This window comes from Microtus ochrogaster, chromosome 2, assembly GCF_000317375.1.
Source record: "Microtus ochrogaster isolate Prairie Vole_2 chromosome 2, MicOch1.0, whole genome shotgun sequence".
Lineage (NCBI taxonomy): Eukaryota > Metazoa > Chordata > Mammalia > Rodentia > Cricetidae > Microtus > Microtus ochrogaster.
Window position 1 is genome coordinate 67139559 of NC_022010.1, and position 21330 is coordinate 67160888.

The following is a 21330-nucleotide window of genomic DNA, read 5'->3' on the forward strand; positions in this document are numbered from 1 at the left end:
TGAACTATATGTCTCTGTGTGTGAAAGAGTAGAATATGATATGAACCTTTAACAAAATATCCTTATGTTCAAAAATTAATTGAAATCTTATGCTCTCTTCTGGCCCCCAGACACCAGGCATGCATGTGGTGCACATACATAAATGCAAGCAAAATATTCATACATATACACGAAAGAAAAGAATTTGAATCAAGATTCAGAAAGTCTCTGTTCTAGTTACTGAGAAAATTACTGTTTGTTTGTTTGTTTGTTTGTTTGTTTGAGTCAGCGTCTCACTATATAGCCTTGGCTAATCTTGAGCTCCCTACCTAGACCAGCCTGGCTTCAAACTCACTGAGATTTGCCTGCCTCTGCCTTTTGAGTGCTGGGATTAAAGATGTGTATATGCCACTATACCCAGTGGCAATTACTTTTGATAGAACAAAGTTAATTATTCCCCAAACTTTGTGTGGATATCGATATTTCAGACTGCTGTATGGTAGCAGATCAAGATTTCAGGGATCCAACAGACCTGTATATCAAGTCAGGAAAAAAAATAAGCAAGCAAACATAAAACAAGTAATTTTTCATGAATAATATTTAGCTTCTTAAGGTCATAATGATACTGGATCAGGGCATGAGATTTCATAGTGATATCTCTGAACATGTCACGTCTCCATTCTTAACACTCTTGGCCTGCTTCTAATGTGCTTTCCTTTGCTATCCCCTGTGGAGATGGTGGGTTTTCTAAAGCCACAGCAGAACCATTGCTATTTCAGTATGAAATGTCCTCCCAATGTTTTAAAGGCTTGACCCCCAGTGTAACTTTCAGAGGTGGAGCTTCAAGGGTACAGTTAAATTATGGGGACACTGACCTAACCAATGAATAACTGACTGATGGATTAAATCCTGAGTGGACTCTTGGGAGGTCATGGAAACTGGTAGGTGAGGCGTTGTTCATGGGTGTTGAGGAAGTGAGTCAATGAGGGCATGCCTGTCCCTCACCCCTTTCTCTACTGTTCTCTCTGCTCCTTGGTCACCATGACATGTGTGGCACCTTTTCTCCACCATGTCCTTCTACTATGATGTTTTATATAGACTTAAAACCAGTAGAGTTATCCAACTCTAGACCAAAATGGCTGAAGCCATGAGCCAAGTGTTTCAGCCTTTCTACTTAATCCTATCAGACATTTGTCACAGTGATGGAAAGTCTGACACTGGACCAGAAAGAAGGATGTGATACTTTCATGCTACAAAGTCTTCTCATTTGCACTTTGTCCTCACCAAGAAGATCCTAAGATGTGTGTGTGTGTGTGTGTGTGTGTGTGTGTGTGTGCTCACACACACATGCACACATGCATATGCAAAAAGAAAGGAAGCATAGACAGACAGGTAAACAAGCAGACAAAGGGAAGATTTGGTGGCTGTAAGCTGCTTACATTGGTGATGACAAACAGATACGTTGTACCAAAGTCTAGTAGACCTAAATTAAGAAAAAAGTCTGTGTCTTCTGTCCTACAGTGCACTGCAGGGTACCTGCAACAAGATAAGATTTTGTCAGAATAAACAGCATGGCTTAGGGAAACAGTCCCATCTCCAGGGCAAAGAGATCTCAACTCCAATGAGGAAAATAGTTAAGCCATGTGTCTTTGAAGATAGACACTTCCAGGACACTTTGGGTCCAGGTTTCTGCCTTGGATCTGCACTCTGTCTTACCTGCCAAGTATGTTTTTTAAATCCTAACCCTGAAGAAAGACTGTACAGATTAAGTTTTATACATTTCAGACCCATGAGCTTTTCATATAAATCTTATGAATGAGCAGAATAGTATAAAACAGGAAACATGAGAGGGAAATTCTAAGTCAACGGTTCTCAACCTATAGTTCACAACCCCTTGGGAGGTCGCATATCAGATATCCTGAATATCACAGACTTTCATTATGATTTGAGTAGCAAAATTCAGTTAGTAAGTAGCAACAAAAAGAATTTTATGCTGGTGGGGTCACCATAACATGAGTAACTGTATTGAAGGGTCACAGAAGGGTTAGCAACCAGTTGAGAAACAGTGCTGTAAGGGATGAGGTGCCGACAACAAGTACTAAGGAGCAGGAGCCAAGATCCACAAACTTTGTGAGCGTCACAGAGAAGGGCTATATAACTACACAGTATGCTCAGCCAACTATCACAATCTCAGCAGAGCAATGTAAAAAGAAGATGAGCCTGGGAGAAGAGGGAAAGGATTAAAAAGAAGCAGAAATCTTCCTTTACTCCAAATTAGCACAGATATGCCTGTGTCTGTTATCTAAATACAAAAATAGAATTTGAAAAAGATTGTTTCAATAAAAGCAAAATGTCCACAAGGGCAAGACTCTTACTCTCCTCTCATCATGGTTCTGTATGCGGACACTCCGTAGTCTTTGCCCACACTAAGAGGAACATCTTCATCCAAGGAGATATTGATGTCTTTATGCAGGGTGTTAATAAATCTGAGGGCAGACAAATTATTTGTACATCAGACAGAAAAATCCAAATGAGGACACCTGGTACTCATAACTATATTCCACGTGCATGAAATAGTGGCTGGGGCAGGAACAAACAAGCATAGAACTTAAATGTCAAAAGTAATCACTACCCTTTACTTACTCTAGGAAAACTGAGTTTTCTAACTTATGACTGACACTAACCAGATAGCCAGCTAGATGGATGTTCCCACAGTCAGACATGGCCATCTGACTTTCCTTTATAATCTAGTTTAGAATTACCTAATTTGTTTCTTTATTTTTTATTGTATGTATGTGCACATGATGAGTGGAGGCCTGAAGTCAACCAGGGATGTTGTTTCTCAGGATGCCATCCTCTTGTTATCTGAAACGGTAACTCTCACTGAGAGCTGGGACCCGCTCATGAGACGAGGCTGCTGGCTAGTCAAGCCTCTCCAGTGCTGGGATTCCAAGTTCACCCCACCACACTCAGTGTTTTACATGGGTTCTGAAACTTGAACTTGGATCATCACTAACACAGCAAACACCTTACCAGCCTAGCTACCTCCCAGCCATTTTTCCTTCCTAATGGTGGGATTTCTCAACTGAGATGTAAAAAAAAAAAAAACAGGAAAAAAATAAGTATATATAAAGATATGACATTTTGTAGAAACCAGTTATCTTCTTATAAGAGTTCGGTTTGACTCATGCAAAATTTAGAGACCCAGCCCACAGAAGGTACTGTCACTATATGCCAGTCTTCAGGAATCTTGGGCCCTTCCAGAAGTCAAAAGTTCTTTGTGTATTTTACTTTTCAGTGAATTTGGATTTTCTTTACAGGTTCTCCTCTACTTTTTAACAAAAACTATCTGATCTTAGTGTTATAATCTCTCTGTTTCACATCCAATTCCAGCCACAGACAGCAGGTGAACACTCTCCTATCTGTCCCATGCCATCTGGCAAGACCTTCAACCTTATCTTGATTAAAAACCAACTTTTTTGATATCTCTGTCAATTTATAATAGAAACCTATACTTTACAGGCTAGATACCCAACTACCAAAAATGATGGTAGGAATATTTGCTTACTTCTAAATGCTTATCTCTTGAACATATAAATTCACAGAGTTATTTTCCTGAGAGCAAGATAGATGGCTAATAACAGGTAGAAAAACCTTTTATGGTAGGGAACAAAGGATGTCCACTGATTCAGGGTGATTGGCCAGTCCTACGGGAAGAAGCATGCCCATTGGCTTTCCAATGCCATAGGAAATGCTACAGATGCCAGTGCCTCTGACTTTCTAAGAGGGTAACATCTCTACTCAGAACAAGTAAAATATGAGGCCTCTTCATCGGAAGCCCCTAACTCCCAAACCTGATGGCTGTCATCCCATTGGCTGGTTTGATTTCCATATCCTTTACCTGCAACGGAGAAAAGGGAAGCTCAGGAGGGAGCAGACACAGGGAAACCTATAATCAGAACATTCCATTTCCAGGCTGCTCCTTGGTAAGCTCTGATGAGTCAGCCGTCTTACTTCAAAACAGAACTTGTGCAATTCTATAACTTACCAGCACACTGGAGACACTTTCCCCATCCTCATGAATAACCAAATGGTAACAGGTCTTCTCTTCTACAGAATGCTTGTTGTAGACAGACAAATTGTTATACTTCAGATAGAAATGTAAATCTTGGATTTTTGTGTCCAGGTGTAGTTTGGAATAGCGCGTTGTGTTCTGCAGAATGAAGAGTCTATTATAGTCACTATCTACCCCAGGGTGGATATCAAATTCCATAGCCTCAGGATGTGTAACCTAGTTACTTCTTTCTCTAAACTAGTTATTTCATTCTAGGACACTGGCATGGGACACAGAGCATATACAAGGAAGAGTAGAGTAGTTCATTATAACATAAACAAATTCAGGGGTGGGCTCAGTTGTTAAGAGCACTGGCTGCTTTTTCAGAGGACCTGAGTTTGTTTTCTGGCACCCACACTTGCTGCAGTTCCAGGAGATCTGATGTCCTCTTCTGGCCTCTGCAGACACGAGGCACATACACAACACAAAGACATACATGCAGGCAAAGTGTCCACACACACAAAAAATCAATCAATCAATAAACAAAAATCCTTGTAGGACTGTAACTGTAGCTAAATGGTAGAGTGCATGCCTGGTGCTCTAGGTTCAATCCCTAGTATAGCCACAAAAGTAAGACCAGCAAAACCCAACTTGAATATCTACAAGAAAAAGCTTAGATGAACTATATTTAAAGGATAAAATATTAGGCAACCACTAGAATAATGCTACCAGAGATTATTTAGGACATAAGAAAAAACAATTATGAGATTCTGTGATTAATGTCATTACACAACCCAGGCTACTAGAGCTTATACAGGTTCTAATTCATTGGGCCCATGCCTCACCTGAAAAGAGCTGACGGACTCCACCAAGAGGGAATTGTTTCTACTTCCTAGCACTGTCACCTTTATTTCACCATCTGCCAGGTTCAAGGCTTGTAAGAAGATCTCTTGAGAAGCTGGCTGGGCATGGGTCATTCCCTGTAAGACAGGCAATACTTATTTGTCACCAATAAGTAACCCTTCAGATACAAGTGAACAAATCTTAGTTCTATCTTTGACATCTTAGCCCTTCTAGCCAAAATTTACCAGTTTATCCCTCTGAAGAGCAGTTGGCTTAGAAATCTGAAATGGCAACTTTTTTTTTTTTAATCAGGGAAGACCCCAGTTCCATGAAGCAGTCACCAATAGAAGGTAACAAACACATTCCTTCCGTTGCGATTAACTAATAGCGGCTATTTGATAGCCAGAAGGATCATTTGTATAGCTTCGAAGGTGTCAGATAAACCTTTGTTCTCTGGGAATTTGGGGTATTTGTGTTGTGGAATTTCCTGAAAACAAACCCTGAATTGCTCAGGTAAGAACTGGGTCTCCTTTTGCGTTGTTTCTCTGGTCACTTAAATACTCACCACAGCCGTCCTGTGAAATGGATACTGTGGTGAGTCCCAATGGATCGAGACTGAACACGCAAGGAGAGTGAATGGAGCAGACTGGGAGCTTAACATTTACTGGACTCACATTTACTTTTATCTCCACAAGTGCTGCAACTGCAAATGCCAGGCTTGCTAGGATCATACCGACAGCCATTTTCCTGAGTGAGCTGTGGGGGAAAGGAGAGATCTTTATATCAGACCTTACTCTAAGGTACAAAGCCAAGACTCCTTAGCCTTCCTATAAAGACTTTAATTCCAATTATTTTTTTTAAAGTATTTTCTAGAACTTTCATTCAAACACCCTTTTTACTCAATAACTAACACCTCTTCCCTATAATATACCACTTTTCCACCTTTACTTATGATTATGATGATATTTAGCCATTATGTCATAATATTAGAGATAACAGCAATATAATCAGGCTTGTTACTTAATGCACAGCAACTGCTATAATTCTCCAACTCATTTTCTTCTTCAAAAGTCTTTATTGACCTCTATGGCATTCCCAATTTCTCTTCCCAGGGTGTTTACCACATTACCCATATATCAGTCATCTTTGTCTATGTTCCAGTTCCCTTACTAACCAGTGAACACCTTGAAAAAGATGTGTACTTGATCTTGCATGGAACTTGGTCCTAGACTCCCTATTACCTGCTCAATAAGTAACTGACAAGGGCATTTGTATGTGGTACAGTGGTTATCACTTTCCTGACACAGCTAGATTGCTGTCAAATCAGAGCTGAAAGAAGACTTGAACTGTTCCTTGCCAAGCTTTACAAATGATACTTTCTACTCAGCATAGGGCAAGTTGCAGTGCATACTAATTCAAAGTGATGCTGTACCCATTCGTACAAGGCCCTATCATCGGAATAGCAGGACATTTAAAAGAATTTGTTGTCATCAAAACCTCAGGACTTGGTGTAGAAAGATGGCTCAGAGCACATTCTATGAAGGCTGACGGCTTGAGTTCAATCCCTAGAACTCAAATGGTAGAGGAAAGAACCAATTCCCACAGGATTTCTTCTGACCTCTATACACTCACTGTGGCACACACATTAACCTCTCCCCACACCACAAATGAAATAAGTTAATAAGTGTACTTCTTTGGAGAGGCAACATTCAAGGGCAAAGCAGCATGGTTTATCAGAAACCTGAAATCACATACATGCCCAGCCCTACCCCTTCAACTCCATACACTCAAGTCTGTAGCATTGGCATTGACAATCGACAGTTAGATCTAATTTCCACTTTTCCACATTAATACAATTTTGCCAACATGGAAAAATAGAAACAGATAAATGATAAATCAAAGTAAGTAATCATTAAACATAAACATTCATGCTTTTTGAATTATCACCAAATTATCAGCTGTTGAGTCAATATGCAATAATAAATGGCATGGTGAGCACTTACGAGAAGTTAATTCTGCACTTGGAGATCAGCCGATAAATGACAAGGTCAAACAACGGGATGAAGACAAGAACCAGAAAGGGATTTAATACCTGAAACACCATGGTAACAAGGATTAACATGAGCATCCCCCGGTCGTGAGTGTGAGCGCCTGCACCCTCTCACGTCTGCTCACTTTCACCATAGTAGGTAAAAGAGTCCACATTTTTGCACTTCTTTACTCTGCTTCCACTGGAAAGTATCTTAACCTCCCTAGATACCAAGGGTCTAGTTTTACTGAGCTTGTTTCTCTGTCAGTCAAATTAGAAACCATTCTCTGCCATTGTCCTATGTCTTTAGTTTCACAGCCTAAAGGGAATAATGGGGGGCTAAAAAGCATCCTGAAAGTTGCTTTTGATAAGTAGAGATTCTGACTTTGTTGCTCACACAGCAGAAATTTCTACTTCCTTTTTGTTTGTTTTGATTGTACTGAACATTGAACCTAGGACACCCTGCATGTCAGGCAAGTGCTATACCACTGAGCTACAGCCCTAGCCTCAGGTTTACACTTCCTTTGACAATATTTTTAATTATACTATCTTGGCATAGAAAGAAAATGCTCACACTTTACATGGGGTTCAAACTTAGTCTCTCTGGAGTTGGGCAGAACTACATTATTTTAAAAGGATGTGAAAGAGAAGAGTAAGATTCAAAGGAACTTTCCATCTCTACGTTTGGGCTTCCTCAGCACACAGTGAGGAATGTATCCGATGATGGCTGTTACCCTGAATAATAGGTAGGTGCAGGTGAGGAAAGCAATCACGTGTCCATGCAGAGAAGTCCGTGCCTACCTGCATCTGGTCCGGCTGAAGCACAAAAAATCCCTGAAATATCATAACAAATTAGAGTTAGATGGTAACAGAAGACAACAAAAGCTTAGGTCACCCATCTTGACAGTAGATGAAATGCATATAAAAGAAAATTCATCAGATCTTTGATTCAAGATATCTGGTTCACTGGCAAAGGTATGTAGGGATAGACAGAGACTTGAGATGGCTTCTGACTATCTGTTAAGAACAGATGGACCCTAGGAGAACACTTTCAGTGTCTGGGTTAAGTCTTCATTCTCCAAAATGCTTGGGATTTGCAATCATTGTGTGTGTGCATACAGGAGACTGGGGAAGAGGCAGTGGGGCTGAAGTTTAAATGTGAAATTCATTTATGTTTCATGTATGACTCACACACTAGCCTGAAGATAATGTACTTAATAATTGCCAACCATTTTGTCCATGAAAATTTTATGGTGTGGGAATTTTCACTTGTGACGTCATGTTAATGCTCAAGAATAGTTTTGTCGTTTAGAGCAATTATGACACCAGAGTTTTGAATCAGGGATATTCAACCTCAACCATACTTTGCCAGAGAGTGACAGTGTTGGTGTGTTAGAGGTAGTAATAACAGGAGGACCGGTGTTCTGGTCAAGGTGAAGTTGTCCCTGATATGCTATGTTCAACTTCCAAAGTTGCTCTCCAGAGAATCAATAAGAGAACTGCCATGGTAACTCCTGGACAACTAGAGGAAGGCAGAGGTAAAATTATACTTCGGAGGCTCCTGGTATTACTCCACCCTGTCTTCTTCAAAACTATCAATATAATAATATAGAGAGGAAATGATTAAGAATGGAGAGTGGACCAAAGAATGAACACTGAAGAAAGAGAAAATAATATTTACGACATTTTCACTCTTCCCATGGCCACAAATCAGACAAGGTCCTATGGGTCCCCTGCTTGATCTTGCCTGGCAAATGGGGCAAGCTGTCAAGGAGCACCCCTCGAGGTTTTGCTTGGTGTGTCTAAGACAGGCTCAGTGTAAGAAAATCATCATCCAGGCCTGCCTGACGTCATCTGCTATCATTTCATCATGGTGGGGGTATCGGGCATGTCCCACTGTTTCCCTCCTGATTTCTAAAGATAAGACAATAATTTTTATTTCTAGCCTGACTTTCGTTATCTTTACCTACTCAGTGTTTTTTTTGGGCTTAATGTATATCTCTGATGACCTTGTCAGTTTTTAAGAAAAATCACCAATAAATTAATTAAATATGTGGAATAAATAATCTTTGTATAAATTAATTACAAATTATGTATGATGATGAACTTAACAGACTTCTTTGTAAGTTCTGTCAACTCACCAAATCACCATCCATTTTGTTAGCTTGCAGTGTCCATCGTGAGCCCTAGAGCAGACAGATATTGTTGTGAGACATCATTTTCCTGTGATAAAAAAGAGGATGAAAAAACATATCTTTCAAAAATAAACACTATTTATTACCTGTTGGTCCAAAAGAGCCCAGAACATGGGCAGTGGGATATAAAGGAACAGTACCCTGGTGAGTGCCTTCACATCCACAATGAGATGCTTCTGTAGGGAGGAAGAAAGAGCAGGCAGAATTGCCAGAGGTTCCAAACGTGCTTTTCTTGCTTAGAGTAGAAATCGTCCAAAACAGTAAAAGAAGAGGTCAAACGTGCCAGAAGAAAAGAATTTGAAAGATCTCATAGAATTATGAGCTATGTCTGCGGTTACCACTTACGGGATATTTTTCCGATGCCCAGTCTAGCCAGTGCTGCCGTTTTGGAATGTCCCCGGAACGGTTCCTGAAGCGATTGCTGAGAGCAAACTAGGGTGGGGACCACAATCAGACACAGACAAAAAGAAAGAACCCCCTGATTTCCCAATTCATTATCCCTTCCCTCCGATAAGTACTTGGAATTTCATCAAACATTGAATCCCAATATCTGAGTTGTAATTTTTATCTTTCCTTATTTCCTAATGGCATCAAATATAACTATACTCAGAAGATTTTTGGCCTATTAAAAAAGTGACTGCTGCTAAAACCTAGTGGTCAAGCAGAGGCAAGGAGGATAAATTAAACTCCGGTTTTCAAAACATAGGCACATAGAAGGAAGATGGTTGAGAACAACATAAGCCCATGCGTGGAGAGCCACACGTTCAACACGGCATATTTCCTTTCTATGGAGAGAGGCAGGCAATTCAGGAACTCACCCATATGCATTTGATCACTTGAGCCACTATGTTCCCTTCAGGGGGTGGTTTTCTGTACATCTTGCTTCCCATTGCAAACACAACTACAAGGGACACACAGACAAAGGTCTTGGTTACTCATTTAGAGTACGCCGTCTGTCAGCATCAAATCCCTCAGAGACCTGACTTTCACTCCCTAACTTCAGAGTAGCTAAGAGAAGGTGGTGGTCAATCGTTAAGATATTCATCAAGAGACCTTCAAGGGATAGCAGAACAGAAATCATCTTTGGTTTCCTCTTTTTTCTTTTGTCCATCTCCCCATGTGATAAATATGATATGAATATATGACCCCAATTTTGATTACTTTTTCTTTCTCGAGTGCATAGCTCAGCTGTGCCCTCTGTTAACACTGATTCCTTTATTCTACCTAGAACAGTTTCTACCCATTCTACCCACTCTCCATTCTTTTTCTGCTTCCTTCCATCTTTGAGACAGGGTATCTCTTTATAGCCCACTGTGGCCTGGAACTCACTACACAGCCCAGGTTGGACTCTAACTCATGATGCTCCTGCCTCTTCCTCCAGAGTGCTAGGGTTACAACTGTGCAACTTCTCCTTTAAATCCTGGTGTTCCTTTAGAATTTGAGCCTAGCTCTTCTTTTTTTTCCTTACTCTATCTCAGAGTTTTCTATTTTCAAGGCTAAATTGTTGGCTGTACCTGATGAACCCATATCTGTGCCTAAAACCCAACTGTTTTTCTCTGCGCCCTAAGACAGTATTTCCAAATAACCATTTGGTGACATGTTTAGAAGTTTCAAGAGCACCTATAATGCAATTTGTCCCCACCCCCAATCTATCATCATTGCCCTAACCTGTTCACCCTCACTCCCTCAGTTAATGATCCTATTAGCTAGTCTGTGGTTCACGTCAGAAGCCTGCATTCAATAGTGTCCCAACTTCTCCCTCACTTCACATAGCCAATCATACCATGGCTTATAATTCAACAGGGACCAAGCTTGGGTGAGCTGAGTAAGGCACTCACCTCAAGTACAAAATCTAAAGGAATATAGTAGATGGACCAAACAAGATCAAAATTATCTTTGCCTTGCCCTCAATGCAATTTATTTTCCATAGTTCAGACCTTTGAAAAATAAGACACTATGAAAATAAAAAAATCGAACAATCATTTTTCCATTCAAAACCTTTTGGATGATTTTCCACTATCTTCACAACAACTACCTTCACAACACTATCTTCACAAAAACTACCTTCACAACACTATCTTCACAACAAGTTTTAATTCCTTCGTGGCCTAAATTACCCTTCATTATTTCATTTCTGGTAATGTTTCTTCTTTCTATTTCTCTTTTGTGCTCCAGATAACCGGAATCATCCCAGGTTTTTCAACAGTCAACCTATCTCTCATCTAAAGACACCAAGCATATCGTCTTTCCATAGGGTCCCTTCTTTGATTGACCACTGTTCATCCTTGAGGGCTTATCTTAGAAGTCTTCTCTGTAGGCAAACCCTTGAAACCTTCAGTGTCTTCATCAGGAAGTTCTTCCATGAGCTCCATAGCCTTCTCTATACTTCCCTGTCATGACATTGACTTATTATATGATAACTCCCTGTTTATTTGTCTGGATTACTTTTCCTGTGCCACATAAAGTCTTTAAGAATATGAACTGTCTAAAACACCAATGTGGTTCCAATACCTAGTATAAAATCTGATCACATAGTAAATATTATTGGCACCATAAAAATGAAACAGATGACTAGCAATGATAGATACACATATTTAAGATGAAACATTCTAATTCCAGAATCTTTTTTGAGCTTTATAATTGCTTTACAGTCTAAATATTATCACTGAGCAGTAATATAGAAAAGCTTCCATGATACTAATAAATGGAAAAAATAGGAAAGTACTTGGGAAAAATCTTTGACATTGAAGGGAGAAGGAAGGATAGAGTATTTGATCATGGTTCATGGCTCTCCCAAAACAGATTTCTTTGGAATTGTGAACTGTATTACTTTCAGCCTCTCTGGTAGAAAAGAATCAGACCAAACATTGAATCTCTGGGCTCCCTTGCCTCTGTTGAGCTCTTTATGTGTTTGGACTGGATATGTTCCAGAGGGGTGTCACTCCGAGGTTCCGAGTGAGAACAGGTTTCCAGGTCAATGACTAGAAACAATCACACCCAAGCCTCCCCTGAGGGGACTTGCCTAAGCTAACAGGCCCACACATCCCCCATCTTTTCCAGGACAAAGTTCTCAGTGCTAACAAGAATGTCACTTGATCTAAGTTGCATTACTTCCTAACTACTTAGCCAACTGCTCTTTAATTCTCTTTGTTCAAGGGAAAATTCCTTGGGAGCTTTGCAGAGCAGAGCAAAGATAGCTAAAACTGGAAGCTCCTTTAAAATGCCCAGGTAATCAACACTGGCATCCACTTACCAGAAAAATAAGTGTCAGATAACTTAAACTGGCTTGGGATAGACATTTAATTATCTCTTTCCCTCCTTGCAAATTTTAGCAATAATCAATGGGCTTCGATCCTGACTACACTGAAGAATTACCTGAGAACTTGGGGTGGTGGTGGTGTACACCTTTAATCCCAGCATTCGGGAGGCAGAGGCAGGTGGGGAAAAAGAAAAGATCATTTGAGATATTTATTAACAGCTCCTTATCAACAGCTCTGCATGTGCTCCACAAATTGGGCTTTTAAAAGTTCCTTTGAGCCGGGCAGTGGTGGCGCACGCCTTTAATCCCAGCACTTGGGAGGCAAAGTCAGGTGGATCTCTGTGAGTTCAAGACCAGCCTGGTCTACAAGAGCTAGTACAGGCTCCAAAACCCCAGAGAAACCCTGTCTCAAAAAAACCAAAAAAAAAAAAGTTCCTTTGAAATGTATCAACTATGTGACTGTAACAGTTTAAAAATGGTTTATGGGAGCTGGATAGTGGTGGCACACGCCTTTAATCCCAGCATTTGGGAGGCAGAGGCAGGCAGCTCTCTGTGAGTTCAAGGCCAGCCTTGTCTACAAAAACTAGTTCCAGGATAGGTTCTAAAGCTACAGAGAAACCATGTCCCAAATAAACAACAGGTTTATGAGACTGGAGAGATGGTTCAGAAGTTAAGAGTACTTGTTGCTCTTTCAGAGAACCTGGGTTGGATTCCTAATACCAAATGTTTGCTTACAATTGTTTATAACTCCGGTTCCAGAGAATCTGATGCCCTCTCCTAGCCTCCATGGGCACCAAGCCCACATGTGATAGACAAGCATACACAGATAATACAAATAAAGAACATTCTGATTCTATTCATAATATTTATATTTATCTTCAAAATCAAAGGGATATCACTACAATAGCACTTGCCTAATAGAGTTAGTGTAAGGGTTCAATGAAATAGCTTGTGTAGAATACCCACACGATGCCTTCCACTTAGCAGGGATCAGCAACTCTTAGTTTCATTTTCTCACTGTACTCACCAAGTGCCACTACCATAAGCAATCCTGGAATTCCAAAAGCGAGTGCATAACAGTCTTCTCCAAAACACTTCACATCCCCTGAAGAAAACAGGAGGGGGAAATGCAATTATGAATTATAAGTCGTATTTTACTCTATTAGGTCAGGTTCTTGGCGCAGACATAGCTATGATCCTCTTTTCTTCCCACCATCTAATCCAGAACCCTTATTTTAAGCAGACAAATGAAAACTAAAGTAACCTCTCATATATTTACAAGCCCATGTGAAAGGAGGAGCTGGACCACCTGCAGCTGTCTGGTTGGCCAGCCCCGTAGAAGGAATCCTAACCTCTCAGCATGGGTGTGATGAACGTAGAAATCAAGCTCCCTGCATTGATGGAGAGGTAGAAGACTGAGAAGTATCTAGTCCGTGCCTCTGCCTGGAATGAGACAGATCATCAGAGAAATGTATTTCTTAGTGCCACCCCACTCTATGTTCAAATTCAGATATAAACACATATAAAACAAGGGGTACAGATAGTGTTTCCAGGGTGTGTGACCATCTCATCAGCTCTTTAATACAGTCACTGACTGACCTTGGTCAAGCTTTTACTCCCTTTCTAAAGTCCAGTATAAGCCCCTTAAGACCTGGGCAAAAGTGACCAACCTGTCCTCAATACCATTCTTGTGTCCTATACGTGTTTATTATGCAATCAATTTATTTGTATTAAATATTTGTTTTATTGAGTATGTTGTGAGTTCCTTCAGTAATGTCTAGACCTAGAACAGACACTAACATATTTTAGACACCCAATAAATGTTTATTGACTGTATTAATGAAGCAAAAGACTCCTTGAGTTAATGAATGTATTTTGTCGAGTATGTGGTAGGACAGTGGAGCAAGCTGTTGATCTAGGTGTATAGGGCATCTACTGTTTCAGGGAGATTTCCCAGAGCATGTGAAAGGGCATCTGCTGACCTAGAAGTGGCTTGAAGAAGCCTGGGGGTGAGTCTGCTCTATTAACTGAAATACAGCCACTAAATACAACTTCCAAGTAATTTTCTAATAGGTGATTTTCTGCCTAAGGTGTACTTTATTTGGGCATTTTAGCTAATCCCGATTCACCGGAAGAATAACCCAGACGTGTTGGTTATTCTAAGAAGAGATGGTTACCGTGTCCACTTGCCGTAGCTTCCTCAAATGGGCTCATTTGCACTTTGGTCACATTATCCCCCAACTCCCACCTTCGCCAGTGGAAAGTGTTAGAAAGAGAGGCGAATTCATCTGTAAACTGGCATTCTGTTTTGTTCTAACTGATAATTACACACACACACACACACACACACACACACACACACACACTCATCTTCTACAGCACTTGCCACGTCAGTTCTTAGGTTCCTCACGTGAAAGTAAGGTTACAAATCCTATGTGAAGTTTTTCCTTCAATGAAGCAAGCACCTGATTTCCCATTGTTTCTACTTATTGGGCTCAGATTTAAGGATGATCATCCCCCCAGTATTTAAGAACAGCTAGATGTAATTTTCTCCTTGTTTGTTCATTTGCATTTTATTTTGAGTCAGCATCATGTGTATCCTGGGCTAGCCTTGAAATAGCTGAGGATGGCCTTGAACTTCTGATCCATCTGCCTCTACCTGAATGAAATGCTGGGATTACAGGTATGTGCCCCGTACTCAGTTTATACTTAGCTAGGGACTAAAACTAGGGCTTTGTGGAGGCAACTCAAGTACTCTACCAACTGAACCACATCCAAGCTCCCTTGCTGCTTATCTTATTCAGTTTCTATGTCCTCATTTTCTTCAGTCTCTCATTATGTGACATGTCTGCCTCCCACCTGCTTTCGGTTTTCTCTCTTCTGAAGACCAGCATCCAATGCCCAGTGCAGAACTCAACTCACCAGACAGGATTTGATCGGTAGAATTACTTCAGTCTTAGCAGATGAATACCTGACAGCTTCCCCATTTTGATGCTGGCTATACACTCTTGAAATACAGAAATAACAAGACTCTTACATGTTTTTCTTCAAATTGGTCTCCACCAAAAGCTGCCACACAGGGTTTGATACCGCCTGTCCCCAGAGCTATTAGACTCAGGCCAATCAATGATAAGATTCTGAAATGGAGAGGTAAGGATGCTATAACCATGTGGATACCAAACCAACTGTAGAGATGGACTATTAAAGATAATATCATTTTTGCATGTCTACATCTGCCTTGTGGGTACTTTCTACTTCTCTTAACCCCAAGCATTGCTCATGAGAATTTATTGTCTTCACATCCAGCCTCTGCTAGAAATTGTATTGTCTGAGAAGATCCCATGCATGATAATTCCATTTATCTTTTGTACGTATGCTTCAAGTGGAAGAAGACACTTGTAGAGACTTAGAAACTAACACACTAGTTTTTAATATTACTTAAGCAATCCAATTGAAAGATCTTAAGGACTCTAATCTTGCCTACCTTTATGACCTACAAGCAAAATATTAAAACTTATAATAAATAGGAATGTCATCAGTAAGTTTTATGGAGCAATAATAAGGTATTTAATGACTACCACATTTCAAACAAAGTTAAAACTTCAACTCAGAGTGGTGTGTGAGTATATCAAGTTGATTATAAACATTAAAATCTTTCAAATATCTCTGCTCTATATACACCAATACCTGAAATGAATAATGTCAGTAAAATAGGAATACACAGAACTACACATAAATAGAAAGACTTCAGGCTCTGACTACCTTTATAACATATTATAAGTAAATACTTTTAAAATTTGTAATGGTGTCCAGATACACGGTTATATGAGTAAGTGAAGGGAAAAAGAAGGTCTAAAAGATTTTCTTATTGTCAAACAAATGAAGAGTTCTTATGAGGATACTAATTGGGCATTCTAAGTGTCTTCAAATGTTTACTTAATAAAAAAGATGAGGCCTGATAATGTAGGAAAAGGTTCAATTGATCATAAAACCTTTGATTTTTTTAATAAGTTTGGCAATAAAAGTATGCACTACAAAATAAAGGAGAATCTTTGATATGAAATAGAAAGCCATCTGTGGTGACTTTCTGAGCCGCGCACCTGGCTGATGCAAGAGGAGCGGCTCAGTTGGTCCCATGTCTACTCACGTATGTAGCGTTTTTCCTCCCAGTATTGGAATGGCCCCCAAAGACTTGAATACATGGCCAAGAACGTACACCAACGAGAGATAGATGATTGTCCTGTGAAGAAAGTTAAGCCAGTCAGTGTATGACACAGTCAGGGTTCACGCTGTTCTCAGTAGATGAAGGAGGAAGGAGTGGAGGAGGACAGGGTGAACTGGGAGGCATGGGTAGAAACAGTGGTGAACGGAGTAAGCAGATGAGGGGAAAGGAGTGTGATTCTTCACCCCATAGTGCCCACTTGGAGGTGGCAAACATGGCTTTCAAGTTCTCTTCCTGGATCTACACTCTGCTCTGAGTTCTCAGAGCAACTCTACTTGTATACAGATGCGACATGAACTGGGGGTGGGGGGGGGTTGTAGCAAGCACAGGGATGTTTCCAATTAGTAACATCTGTAGAACAGGATGCTTCCACCTGTTGTTTCTCTCAAGCTATGTCTCTTAGCTCTAGGACGCAAGAGGAATAAAATATGAATGCCTAGTACATAGGAGCGCTAATACAAAGGACTTTCTCTAAACAACACTGCGAAGTACAGAAAGGTGGGAGGATTTTAGGTTCAGTCAGGGTAATTTGAACACTTGGTCTAACTGTAAACCCAGGACAGTTTCCACATGGATAATTTGCAAAAAAAAAAAAAAAAAATAGGGAAGTACAAAGCACTTAAACTGTTTGGTGATTTAAAAAATATCATGATTTTTATTTATTTATTTATTTATTTATTTATTTAAGATTTCTGTCTCTTCCTCACCACCGCCTCCCATTTCCTTCCCCCTCCCCCAACCAAGTCCCCCTCCCTTGTCAGCCCAAAGAGCAATCATGGTACCCTGCCCTGTGGGAAGTCCAAGGACCATCCACCTCCATCCAGGTCTAGTAAGGTGAGCATCCAAACTGCCTAGGCTCCCACGAAGCCTTTTGGTGAAAAAAAATCTACCTGTTTTTCCCAATGAACTTGAATAGCAAATAAGTAGCAGATGAAGGAATTCCAATAAGAACATATGTAGAACTCTGTACCCTGGTATGACGCAATATCGCTTATATGCTTGTGTGTATTACCATAAGTGGAATATGTGTTATGTATATTACCACATAGATAGAATGGTAATGCTATAATAAACCTTCAGAATTATATAGTTTACCTTATCTTTTTTTTTTTTTTTTTTGGTTTTTCGAGACAGGGTTTCTCTGTGGCTTTGGAGCCTGTCCTGGAACTAGCTCTTGTAGACCAGGCTGGTCTTGAACTCACAGAGAACCGCCTGCCTCTGCCTCCCGAGTGCTGGGATTAAAGTCGTGTGCCACCATCACCCAGCTGCCTTATCATTTTAAAAAGGAAGAGAAAGAGAGGAAAGCTGGCAGAAGCACTGAACAGGAACAGAGACAGAGATAAGGGGAGAGGAACACGTTTGAACATGTAATTTGTTTCCTCCACTGAGACAAGGCTGCCACTTCAGGTTCTAAAAAGTGAAAGCGGAGCCAATTCCAGTTTGTAAGAATTAGGACTACAGTGTGGTTGAAGAGAATCCCGAGTTTATTCCACCAGATTGTAACCATCATTCTATTTGTATATAAGGGTTCTCACATATCTACCTACATATATACATCTACAGGAGGACAGATTATTACAGTTTCAAATCACCCCCTTTCCTAAAGAGGTTCAACTCATGACCTCTGGAAGAGCAGCCAGTGCTCTTAGCCTCTGAGCCATCTCTCTCCAGCCCCTATTTTAAGTATTTTTATGGTCAGTGTCTCTGTGTCTGCACGAGGGAATGCCATGCACGCGCATGTGTGTGCGTGCATGTGTGTGTGTGTGTGTGTGTGTGTGCTTGCAGAGGCAAGGGGGCATCAGATCCCTTGGAGCTAGAGTTACTGACAGCTATGTATCACCAAATATGATGGGATCCAGTCTATGGGAGCACTGAAAGCTCTTAAGCATGGAGTCATCTCTCCAGCCCCATTTGGTTTGTTTCTCTCTGATGATTTAGCATCTTCTCTTTGAGGTCCATGATAACTAGTTTTCTTTCAGTTTCTTTTTATTCCCTTTCTTTCTAATTATTTATATTTCAGCAAAGGTTCCACCCCTAGAAAAGCAATCTAAGAAGATTAGGAATTCCCAAGCTGAGATTTCTGGTACTTCTGGAGGCTTTCGGAGTCCTTCATTCCATTCTTTATATTCAACACCAGTGTAAAACACTTTTTTAAATTCCCTTGTTAAAAACAAACAAGCCCCAAAGTAAATAAAAAATCTCCTTCATAACTATTCATACCTATTCTCAGTCTCAATTATGTTTTAGACAATAGTGCATGAACTTAATTATAGAAAAAAGACAGCAATGAAAATATTTTAGGTGTCCCTTTCCATCTTCTAATTTAGAGACAAAGAAAATAAAAATAACATGGTGGCAACTGATAGCAGCTGCTGTTAATATTGAAGAGAATGAGGGTAAGTGACACTGTACACTTAGAATTCGTAGAATCACATAGTTGGCTCAATGTGGGGACAAAAAGAAGCCAGGATAAAGGACAGCCAACTTGAAAAGAAACATGCAGTTCTAAGTGCATGACGCATTTGAACTCAACGTTCCAACACTTTGAGTAGCTGTCTGCAAATAACTAAACTATGCACCCTCAGACCTGCTAAGGGGAAGTCAGTCTGGGGAAAGTGAGTAGTGAGAGTTAGCACCTAGTAGAAATCTAACATTTAGGGAAGAGATAGGTAAATGAAAACAAAAATGGAGGTGGATTAAAAATAACCAAGAAAGACGAAAGTAAGAGAAGGAGAAAATGCAGTGCTAGAGGAGGTCAGGAAGTTTCAAGAATTCGGGCATGAAAAGCAAGCTGAAGTAATGAAAATAAAATTTCAGAGTGAACAAGAATCTAGAAATGGCCACTGTAATTTGTTAACAAAAGACATCAGTATTCTAAGAAATTTCAGTAGGAAAAATATAAGTGATTTATACTATCTCATATTAAAGCTACCACAATTTGCTTTCATTAAAGCTATTTGAACTCAAACAATGTGAAAACATATATATATATATATATATATATATATATATTTCATTGCTTCAAGCTTGTGGTTAATTGGACAAAGAAGGGATGTTCAACAAACATTTAATTTGGATCAGACTAGCTAAATTGTGTTCCTTTACATTGAATTGTGTTATTCTGTCCTAAGAAATGATGATAAAGAGAGAAAAGTGGCTAACACAGAGGAGCTCTTTCAAAATTGTGAGAGTGGCTGGAGGAGAAAATATATGGGAAATAATTCAAAGTTTTTGTTAGTTTATTTGGAGATACTAGAGATCTTTACCTGATTCCAGGACAAGAAAAGATTTTGAGGGAGAATTTGAAAGCTAAGGAAAGTAGTTGAGGCAATGGTGATAGCTCTGTAAAAACTCAAGTTGTATACACAAGACATCTGGGTTTGGGTACTTTATATAAGTTACACCAGAAAAAGTAAGTTTAAAAAGAAAAAAGAACTCAAGCAAGATTGAATTAAGAGTACAAGTAGAGAGTATTAAATTCTCCCTGAAATGTTCAGGAAGCTATTGTTCACCAAATCTTGAAGTTGTACTTCTTCAATCTCAAAGGAAGTTATTTTAAAAATACAACTGCAATGTCAGCCTTTATTCTTTAACTGCATGAAAAGACCATAGTTTGAGTTTTTTCATTCTTTGTGTAATGCCAATCCATAGCTGAATGAATTCAATGACTACAACTACACAAGGAACAAACGTAGCCACTTAGCCAGCATGCCTCTCTCAAGAGACCGCTTGTACTCACTCACATACACAAATAGATGTGTATGGGTACATAAGTATATAAAATTAAGATACAAATCAGTGTTTAGACTTAGAATTCTGCATGGTTAGTTTTACATGTGAACCTGACAAAACTAGAATCCCTCAGGAAAGAGAATCTTAATGAGGAATTAGTCTAGATCCGGTTGGCTGTTAGCCATGTCTTTGGGAGGGAGGTTGTCTTGATTGCTCATTGATGGAAAAAGGCACAGCCCACTGTGGGTAAGGCTATTCCTTAGGCGGGGATCCTGAACATATTGGAGAGAAAAAGCTAGCTGAGAGAAAACAAGCAGGGTTGAGTCTTCTTTCTCACTGCTCCTGACTGGGGGAGTAGTGTGATTTGCTGCTTGAATTCCTGCCTTGACTTTGCCAAAAGGATGTCAACAACTTAGAATTGTAAGCCAAATAAACTGTTTCTCCCCTATGTTGCTTTTTGTCAGGATATTTGTCATAGAAACAGAAGCGAAGCAAGACAAGCTATCAAACACCGTGTCTACAAACACAACACTGCATAGCCAAACTACTTCAGGAAACAAAACATACTTCACTTTCACTTGGAGATTTTATAGTACATATTAACTTACTGGGGACTACAATACAGTAAGGAAACCTTTTTCAATGTTTCCAAAACAACATAGGATTTTTCTAAAGTGCCATAGGAGCTTTATTTTCTTATGTAAATTATTTTATCTTACACAATCAAATTTTTAAAAGAGTATATTTTGAGAAATACTAATTCAGACAAATCCATGGAGAGTAAACCCCCAGAATATTATGAGATAGCAGATACGGAAAGCTTACCTTTAGCCTATGAGGATAATGCTATAGAGAACAACTATACCATTAGTCATGTCTGCTGCTTCTGTTGTTAGCAACAAAAGAGCTGAACTAAAATGGACTATTATTTGAACTTGTGGAAATCTTTATTAGAGTCTAAAGAAGTAAGCTACAGAAGGAGGTGATGAAGGTAAACAGAGATGATTTTAAATCCTC

The 21330-nt window shown here is 39.7% G+C and overlaps 1 protein-coding gene across 1 annotated transcript in view; it reads right to left on the reverse strand.

The window, feature by feature from the left end:
* The window catches only part of Slc15a2 (solute carrier family 15 member 2), a 29234-nt gene that overhangs the window by 3943 nt on the left and 3961 nt on the right, over positions 1 to 21330 (reverse strand). Inside the window, exons 4-19 of the mRNA XM_005345084.2 lie at positions 16507 to 16599; positions 15397 to 15496; positions 13712 to 13802; positions 13387 to 13464; positions 9919 to 10001; positions 9446 to 9532; positions 9187 to 9276; positions 9047 to 9091; positions 7707 to 7739; positions 6880 to 6968; positions 5551 to 5632; positions 4879 to 5013; positions 4028 to 4192; positions 3834 to 3880; positions 2355 to 2465; positions 1419 to 1515 (exon numbers count right to left, since the gene is read on the reverse strand). Of these exons, the coding sequence (XP_005345141.1) occupies positions 1419 to 1515; positions 2355 to 2465; positions 3834 to 3880; positions 4028 to 4192; positions 4879 to 5013; positions 5551 to 5632; positions 6880 to 6968; positions 7707 to 7739; positions 9047 to 9091; positions 9187 to 9276; positions 9446 to 9532; positions 9919 to 10001; positions 13387 to 13464; positions 13712 to 13802; positions 15397 to 15496; positions 16507 to 16599 (1426 nt within the window). The remainder of the gene's footprint in view (positions 1 to 1418; positions 1516 to 2354; positions 2466 to 3833; positions 3881 to 4027; positions 4193 to 4878; positions 5014 to 5550; positions 5633 to 6879; positions 6969 to 7706; positions 7740 to 9046; positions 9092 to 9186; positions 9277 to 9445; positions 9533 to 9918; positions 10002 to 13386; positions 13465 to 13711; positions 13803 to 15396; positions 15497 to 16506; positions 16600 to 21330) is intronic.